Genomic DNA, 1483 nt, shown 5'->3' on the forward strand with positions numbered 1-1483 from the left:
TGTTACCCTTTTTCCTATAAAGGAGGTAAACTGGTTGCAAAAGAGTTTCAATGTAAAATTTCACAAATCTTTTATGAATCACATTTTCTGTTTTTTTCCCCATTTCACACTGCTGATGTAAACAAGAAAAGAGCCTTACCTTCATCCAAGTATTATTCGTATCACTTGTATTCCTGCTGCTGAGGCTGTTGCAGCAGTCAAAGTTCCTCATCATGGTGGGAATGGTGAGAGGCAGAAGCAACACCCAGATGAATATCGAGATGTAGGGAAATTTCTTCAGAGCCTTCAGGAGGTTTTTTCTGCCTGGATGCACCACGTTATAATATCGATCGATAGAGGTCACCGTTAGGAATGCGATGCTGGCGCCACGATTTAAAAACAACATAAACAGCATCCCTTTGCAGATGAAGTTTTCCTCACTCCTCCTTTGTTCATTAATGAAGTTATGAATCTTGATTGGTAAACAGATAAGCAGCAGAATGTCAGCCAGCACCAGGTTGAAGAGAAAAATGTTGTTGCTGTTGGATTTCCAGAACTTGAGCTTGAATATGAAGAGGTAGAGGACCGATGCGTTCAGAGGCAAAGCCAAGATAAAAATCACAATCATCACAGCTGCGTAGAACTTATACAGAACCGGGTTATCAGCCTGACAGTCAGTGATGTTGGTTGGTGTAGTAGTTGGAAGCGACATCATTAGGTCTGCAAATGAAAAGGTAGCAGAAATATAAGAACTGTTATTCCCTAAAACTGAAGAACAAATTGTTCCATAAATGTTGAGATCAGCTGGTAGATCAAACCTTACCCTCCAAACAACAGACAAATCCTGTTGAACAAGTTTCTTCTTTGCCTTTGTTATGCTTCAGCGCTCTGGTTTCAGTCCTGGTGTGTGTAAAAAAATTGTGTTTTAAAAAGTGTCTGTCCTGCTCTGTGCGACAGGATCTGCGCTGGAAGCCTTTCTCACAGTAGTTCAGGTCAAATGAGCAGCGTTCCCTCTGAGTTTTTGCTCTCTCCTGAATCTGTGGCTCCTCCTTATTGCCTGAGGAGGTGAGTCATCAGCTGCTTTTCCACTTCTGGACCAGTTTGCGAAATCTTAAAAAACATTCATAGTTCTGCTTCTGTTAGAGAGGCTAAACAAAACCTGGTTGCATATAAAACCAAACTTCACAGTGCTTGGATTCCTGAATGCCCAACTGGAAACTTGTGAAGCTTTGACAAGTCGAAGTAGGAGTCGTGTCAAGACACGTTAACTTGACCTAATTTGAAAGCCAGCTGGAGCAGAAAAAAAGCATTTCACTTTCCAGTAGAGCATGTCACGGCTTCCTGGTGCAAGCTGTGAGATGTTTGATCGTCTGAGTGAATCCCAGAAGCTGCAGTTTGGCCCAAGACTGACAGTTTTTGACAGTGACTCAATGTCACTTTAAAAAATTGTGATGTGACGGGATATTTAAAGAAAAACTCCTCAGAGTACACAGATGTGGGTCTC

General features: G+C 41.8%; 1 protein-coding gene across 2 annotated transcripts in view; it reads right to left on the reverse strand.

Moving 5' to 3' along the window:
* The window catches only part of LOC103129228 (hydroxycarboxylic acid receptor 2-like), a 4210-nt gene extending 3138 nt beyond the window's left edge, over positions 1–1072 (reverse strand). The window contains exons 1-2 of one of the 2 annotated variants that reach the window (XM_007540243.2): positions 803–1072; positions 140–699 (exon numbers count right to left, since the gene is read on the reverse strand). In XM_007540243.2, the coding sequence (XP_007540305.1) occupies positions 140–694 (555 nt within the window). In that variant the 5' untranslated portion in view covers positions 695–699; positions 803–1072. Of the gene's footprint in view, positions 1–139 lie in introns of both variants that reach the window. The other variant, XM_016664900.1, reaches the window with a different exon arrangement.
* Positions 1073–1483: the final 411 nt, after the last annotated feature.

The sequence above is a fragment of the Poecilia formosa genome, unplaced genomic scaffold, assembly GCF_000485575.1.
Source record: "Poecilia formosa unplaced genomic scaffold, Poecilia_formosa-5.1.2 Scaffold526, whole genome shotgun sequence".
In the NCBI taxonomy this organism is placed as follows: domain Eukaryota; kingdom Metazoa; phylum Chordata; class Actinopteri; order Cyprinodontiformes; family Poeciliidae; genus Poecilia; species Poecilia formosa.